The sequence below is a fragment of the Azolla caroliniana genome, unplaced genomic scaffold, assembly GCF_043228905.1.
Source record: "Azolla caroliniana isolate FFs.n. ecotype wild unplaced genomic scaffold, voAzoCaro1.0.p SCAF_1, whole genome shotgun sequence".
Taxonomy (NCBI): domain Eukaryota; kingdom Viridiplantae; phylum Streptophyta; class Polypodiopsida; order Salviniales; family Salviniaceae; genus Azolla; species Azolla caroliniana.
The window spans coordinates 7009428-7016644 of NW_028230436.1; the positions used below are offsets into that span (position 1 = coordinate 7009428).

The following is a 7217-nucleotide window of genomic DNA, read 5'->3' on the forward strand; positions in this document are numbered from 1 at the left end:
CATAGATAGCTAGCATGTCTACCATCTTTGGTGAGGTTTTTGAAGGTTAGGAATCATATAAAGACTTAGCTTTGTGCTTGGATCATCAATTTGCCCATGTGTAATGTTATGATATTGTATGCATATGTCACATGCTTGTGACCTTGTCCACCATTTTAACCTTCGTGGAAGAAGGGCAAGTTGGAAAATGGCCAAAACATCAAGCATGTGAATTTTCTAGATGTTTTGGTTGTCATACTTAGTATAATGGGTGTGATAAACTAGAGATGTTGAGATTAGAAAAACTTACATAAGGAGAATTGTGGATGCCATTTTCTGCTCAACAATTGAAAATTTCTCAAAAGCCTAATCTAGTATCAACTTGCTCACAGTTACATAAAGCCCCTCGTTATTGAGCACTTGCTTACTTTTGGGATATGAAACAACAAGGACATCAATTTTTAAAATTTTGAACATGAACAAATGTGTGTGTGTGTGAGAGAGAGAGAGAGACAGAGAGAGACAGAGTGTGTGTGTGTGTGTCGACTTGCTCCAATAACAAAACAGTTGCATCAATACTCCATTAAACTTTCGTAGATATGCTCTGACTCCACACGCCTACCGTAAAATTCAAAAGCATTGCACATATCCCAACTACGATGCAAAATCTCCAATATCTAATAAAGAGTAAAATGATCTCCATATGTGATCTTTTCGTTAGAGTTGTGTGAATCATGCAAAAACAGTCATGGCATCAAATAACAAATGGATAAAACTTGTCAAATCTGTCAAATGTAACCCTAAATTTGACGAACAATCGCACATTGCATGAAATGATGAGTACTATCTGCTACTTGAACAATGCAAAAGATGCAATTGCTTGTTGCCAATCCACATCTCGTTAGAGGAAATCAACCCCCAACAAATACTATGCACTTCAATTTGTTAAGGTAAAGACCATGCATCAATGTTATACTCCGCGGTTGTTGCCAAATAAACCATTAGTGGACCCAACAATCTCTAAGATCAAGCATCAAGTACATTTCTCACCTTATTGACCTCCAAACGAAATGTGTGATAATTCTGAGAGCGCATCTTTCCTTTCCACGCCAATATAATATTTCTTTCCTGAGTGGAGTGTGTGTCTTTCCTATTGGTGAGTCAACATGCCCCACTACCCATTAGCAGTGACATTGCTTAGTTGTAGTCCCATTGTAGTTGAAGGTTTGGTGATGAGAACTCTTGATGATATTTCAATGTCCTCGAGGAATTGCCCACTTTCCTCGTCTACGAGTCTGATGCATCTTCATGAATTCCTCCTCTTTGTGTTTAAGTTTGTGTCAAAGTCAACCCTTGCATTCGTAGAGGCATCTACTAAGTTAGACCCAATGCATTGGCTAATAAATGTATTTATCACAAGTGTAGAACCATATCATGAAAAAACATGTAGGAATGCATACCAAGAATTGAAGTTTTGATAGATCCATACGAACTTACCACAAATGTAACTGTGCTAATACTTGTTTGTTTTGTTTTCTAGATTGCCAATCTTGGAAATTTCTAGGTATGAATTGTATTCCATTGGGAGATATCCTTTTTTACTTGTTTACAAATGTTTATGTTCTACAAGCTAGAGGGACGGTTTTTACAAGGATAATACGTAATATTTGGGATGTACCTTGCACAATTACAAGTCCTTAGTTGCATGCATAAAGTGTGCGAAAATTTATCAGGCAACATACCTTCATCCATGATTCCCCTGAAACAACAATAGCATACAATGCCAGCTCTTTTAAGGATGAATTGGAGGTGATTGTTGGTTTCATGCCCCACTTTCATCATTGGGCCTAGTAAGCACCAACGAGGATGCAATAGTGAAGATAGAACAAGTGCATGTTTTTTTGCAAGGAGGCATGTGACAAATGTTATAATAATAGCTGTTAATGCTCCTCTAGAATATATGTATGGCACTATTTGTAGTCCCAACAATCCCAAATATAGCCATCTCTCCAATGCCATAGACATAACTGTCTCTCGAATGCCCTAGACATAACCATCTCTCCAATGCCCTACCTAACACTCTTACACAATACAACTAAGACCATCTAAAGTCCTGATATGTGCACATTCATGTTATGATGTGGATGCAGTTCTTAGTCATCATCACCAACACCACCACCACCATCCTCATTACCACCACCATCAACATCATTATGATGAGCATGAGTGAAGGAGAGAAATGGGAGAGAATGGCCAAGAAAAGGCATTACTTTTATGTACTACCTCTATTACTAGTTACTCCTACTACAATGTATGTACTTGGGAGAACATGTTTACAAATTGAAATAGGTATGTATATGGATGGGGGGGGGGGGGGGGGGGGGGGGTTGCCAATGTTGTGGTTGCATGGGTTGGGCCAAAAAGAAAGAAGAGATACTTTATTATGTGTCTACATATACATATACATGCATGCATACATATACTGTTATACATATACATGCATACATACATATACATCTACATATACATGCATACATACATATACATATACATCTACATCTACATCTACATATACATATACATGCATACATACATATACATCTACATCTACATCTACATATACATATACATGCATACATACATATACATCTACATGCATACATATACATATACATTCATACATACATATACATCTACATGCATACATATACATATACATTCATACATATACATATGTATATAAGGTAGGAGAGAGAAAGTGAGAGATTATGTTCCATCTCTCTCTCTCTCCCTCTCTCTCACATCTAAATACAAATAGTCAGTGACTGAGAAGACAGAGGAAGGAGGAGGAGGAGGAGGAGGAGGAAGAAGAAGAAGAAGACATACAGACAGACTGCAGACATACATACATGCAGACATACAGACATACAGAGAGATAGACAGATAGATTAGGTTAGATTAGGTTAGATTAGATTAGATTAGGGTTTAAATGCAGATGAAAGAGGAGGAGGAGAAGGTGGAGGTTGTGGGAGAGGGTAGTAATAGTAGTAGTAATAGTAGTAGTAGTAATAGTAGTAGTAATAGTAGCAGTGTTTGTAGCATGTGTGGAGACGTTGGGATCCCTCACCTTCTCTGCCTCTGCATCAAATGTTGCCATCGTTACCAGCACATGTATGTATTATATATATATATATATATATTTGGCTTCCACAGACTCGATTCTTCTCCGATTTCTCAGTCTGACATTCTAAGTAGTCATGTTAATCGGTTCTTTAATGTTGGTGTTAATCGCTTTTCCACACCAAAATCGATATTGAATTGAAAATCTCCTTGGGTTTTTTGGATCAGGTATTGCAGCAGATCTTACCCTAAAGTGGGCTCCCATGGATCCGTGATTTGCGACTGGTGTCTGCATGAAGAAGATCTAATGGTCATGCCTGGACATGATTCGACGCCACATGATCATGCCATGCTAATTAGTGACACCCCCGAGGTAATTAACGACCCCGTTAGTCATCTTAATCGCGAGGGGCTTAATTATTATTGCCCACGATCCATGAGCGCTAAGATTGCGAGCTTGGGTAAGCTTGATAGCAATTGTAGCCCACGGTCCAGCACAAATCGCCCACAATCAGGCACTAATTGCCAACAGCTAATCATTAAATGCCCAGATCTAAGAAACAGTTCTCCACAATCTCCCATAGATTGCCCAAAATCAAGCATTGCTTATCCGAAATTAAGCAAGAATCACGATTTATGTCACTGTAATGGAGAGGTTGGTTGCACACAATCAAGCATTATTAATCAGCCACAATCCAGGAGAACGAGTGGAGGTTTGGATCCTCATCCAAGCCAAGATTCTAAACGCCCACAAATAATGAACGGCAATCAAGGTTTGGGTAATGTTAATTGTCCTCAATTAACCACTAAATACTCACAATTAACAACTAATCATCCGCATCGAAGAATCGGGCCGAAGGAAGCGATTACGAAGACTCGATCGAATCACAGCAAAGCATTCGATTACTTGCTGATGATAATAGCAGAATCATTTCCAGAGGAGAAGTCAGAGTCTAATAAGAACAACAGCAGCAACAATCATCATAAGAATGATATAATTCTTAAACAGAGAATAATTAGTAGAGAGGGTGGATTCATGAGAACCTCAGAGAAGGAGAAAAACATGAATGATCTAAAGAAGAGCTATAGCATGAAGAGCACGGTGAACAAGTTAGGTATTTCAGATCACCTGAAATATAGGAAGAAAGGGCTTCATGAATTAAGCCCCCCAGTTAAAGCTAATTACAGGAGATATAAACTCTTAGCCGATGTGCTCTGCTGATGGTTTAATCAAGTAACCAAGGTCCACTTGATTAGCATAGATCAGCTTAATTTTCAGGTAATTAAGGCTTGATTAGTTGGATGCTAGCGATAGCTAATCAGCTAGTTAACTGTCAGAAGGCTTGATTAATAGACTGTGGATTAACTAATCAGTAATTAATGTTTGATGTAGTAGAGATTGCTGGCTTAACTAATCTGTAATTAATGTTTCATGGAGTAGAGATTGGCTTGAGAAATCAGGTATTAAGGCTTGATTTGGTATCGAGTTTTGTAACAAAATTTAATTTGTATTTGTGCCAGCACACACTACACTAATTAAAGCAAACATTTTGGGTTCAATTCTGATCTTTTGCAAAATTATGGTGGCTTCTTTGTTTTCTCGTCTGGATTAGTGATTGTGTGTAATAATTAGTGTAACTCATCTTTCATCTACTCAAGTAAATAATGGAAGCCTGTCTTTGCGTTGGGTCATCTAATCCCTTAGATTAGCGCCTTACATAGTAATTAGTGTGAAATCTTCATCTAATCATGCAATCAAATCCCTATTATTTATGAGGGCTACTTACTAATCATCAGAGGGTGTATAATCCCCCCCTATTATGAGGGTTACTAATCTGCAGACCTGATTGACACCCAACTTACCAAGGATTGCTGCAGGCCATGAGTCATCATCACCATCTCAATCTGATCGAAACTTCGGTATGCGCTTCTAATAAACTGGATCGAGCAGTAGCGATCCAAAACAGTGGCGCTTGACCGGAAGGCTCTATGGATCTGTCCTCAAATTAGAAAGACCACATACCAAATTGGGAATAATCGGGGAAAATGTATTATATGCACAGGCAAATGCTAAATTAACTAGAAATTACAAGCACGCCTCAGAGGATCGATCGGTATTTGATACACAATCTCTCAAGAGTATCTGTCAAACGCTCAAGTAAGAACTAGGGCTCTCTAATTATAGAGGTCTAGCTAGGACGCATGGAATGTAAGAATTAGCTGCAACCATGAGTCTGAGCCGTTAAATCCATATCCAGCAGAATTATGATTTAAATCATTGAATTAGCACCGAGTTTGAAGTAGTAATCATCCCAAATTGGTGGTACTGGTTTGTTGTCTTAATTCTCCAGTGGCTTGATCCGATTGTAAGACGCTGATAAGTTAGAATGCATCCATGATCAATACTTAATTAATCTAGTTACAGCACTTCTAACACACTAAATTAAGTACTCTTTGGTCCGATTACAAGACTTAATTAAGAAGACACAAACATCTGACAATGAATCACCGAACACTAATTCACAGCTAAGATAAACATAATCACACTTCCTTGATGATTAGTATACCCAATTTAGCCCAGAGCATCCCCATTCTTATTATTATGAGATTACCATCTTTGTATAGGTTGGACAAACTGCAAAGCACCTCATCATAAATCCCTACAAATCCACGTATATATATATATATATAGAGAGAGAGAGAGAGAGAGAATTTCTCTTGCAAGAATCAAATTCATGTCTAGAATCCCTGCACATCCATGACATATATTTTCATTCAAATTTCATTATAATGTACCATCATTGGTCGGACTTTGACAACTCTCCCTGCTAATCTGTAATTTCTAAGAAACAAATCAACACCTCAACAAACATCTTGTCTGATTAATATCTACATATTAAGGGTTTATTGCACAGGAATCATAGAACACAGAATGCATGGCTTTCAAAAAGTGAGCACCAAAAAGATTTAAAACACATTCAGAGTGAAAAAGCACGCTTTTGCTTTCCATAATCAAAAGGATCGAATTGAAGGATTGTAGCACTTAAACATTGCAAGTAAAAGTTGATGCATAAATGTTTTGGATCAATACGCTCAATAAGCATATTAATTTAAATGCAAACAAACATACGTGTAGAAGTATAACTTCAAATTTACTCCATGTGTATGTATATGTATATGTATATATAGAGAGAGACAGAGAGATATGGAAAGTAAAAAGAACTCAATAATATTGAAGTTAATGTCTATAAAAAAATTTGTTTGTTGGCATGCATGATCATCAAGTGCTAATAATTATATGTAATGAATGACTATTGTTAGGAATTAAACTTTGTTTCACCCCAACATGCATGCATGCATGCAGAATCATTCCATTGATAAAACTAATGATTTACCCAAATACTTCCTTCCCATCAACATTATGGAGTGGCCCCCCTTCAACATCTTTTAAACGTAAAATTAATAATCGTCGCCATTAATGGTGATATCTCTACAACCATTTGGACCTCAATCAACACTAGTGTTGTTAAGTTAAAAAAAGGAATGTATATAAGGCTAAAAGTTTGGATGAAGATATGTCAATGAAGTTTAACCAAGCAACCTTAAAGACTTTAAACATCTTATTTCACGCCAAATGTATTAGGCATTGGCTTTACTCTCCACATTAACAACACTTCAAAACAAATCATTGTGTTTGATCATTTGCATGGGAGGAGGCATTTTCTTCTACGATAACCACTATAGTGTCTCACGTGCAAGTCTAATCGAAAGTCTCTCTCAGGGTATAAATATGCATGAGGAGGAAGCAAGCACACATCACCAATTATTTGACTAACTCATAACCTCTATAATTATGTTTTCTAAATTGTAACAGATATCCGCAGAATGTAGGAATTGGCCCACGAGCATCTTTTGAGATATTATGTGGAGGAAATTCATGTACCAAGTGCATATTTGCTTGCAATGTCTAGCACTTACGCAAACATGAAACATTATGTGCACTAATTGTGCTAAAAAAACATTATCACTGTCACTAGCATAATTTGGGTCAGGTATTGATGAATTGGACAAAATGGTTGAAATGTGTACACAATTAGTAGACCTTAAAGAACGAGCTT

The 7217-nt window shown here is 37.2% G+C and overlaps 1 protein-coding gene and 1 long non-coding RNA gene across 2 annotated transcripts; one reads left to right on the plus strand and one right to left on the minus strand.

Annotated features, from left to right (window-relative positions):
- Positions 1-751: 751 nt before the first annotated feature.
- LOC147868701 (uncharacterized) lies at positions 752-1546 on the minus strand. The gene is made up of 2 exons (XR_015531442.1): positions 1477-1546; positions 752-1331 (listed from the first exon to the last, which is right to left on the minus strand). It is a non-coding gene; the product is annotated as an uncharacterized LOC147868701 (long non-coding RNA).
- A 1407-nt stretch (positions 1547-2953) lies between these two features.
- On the plus strand, positions 2954-4654 carry LOC147868702 (uncharacterized). Its single transcript, XM_087322512.1, has 2 exons — positions 2954-3150; positions 3328-4654. Exons 1-2 carry the CDS (start codon positions 2969-2971, stop codon positions 4319-4321), a joined length of 1176 nt encoding a protein of 391 aa, XP_087178638.1. The 5' UTR covers positions 2954-2968; the 3' UTR covers positions 4322-4654.
- The last annotated feature ends 2563 nt before the right edge of the window (positions 4655-7217 follow it).

What these genes read in the sequence shown, in the direction of transcription:
- LOC147868702 (XM_087322512.1), top strand. Translation starts at nt 2,969, where the DNA reads ATGCAGATGAAAGAGGAGGAGGAGAAGGTGGAGGTTGTGGGAGAGGGT. An exon ending in TGCCATCGTTACCAGCACAT is followed by an intron (nt 3,151 to 3,327) that starts GTATGTATTATA and finishes TTTTTGGATCAG; the next exon opens with GTATTGCAGCAGATCTTACC.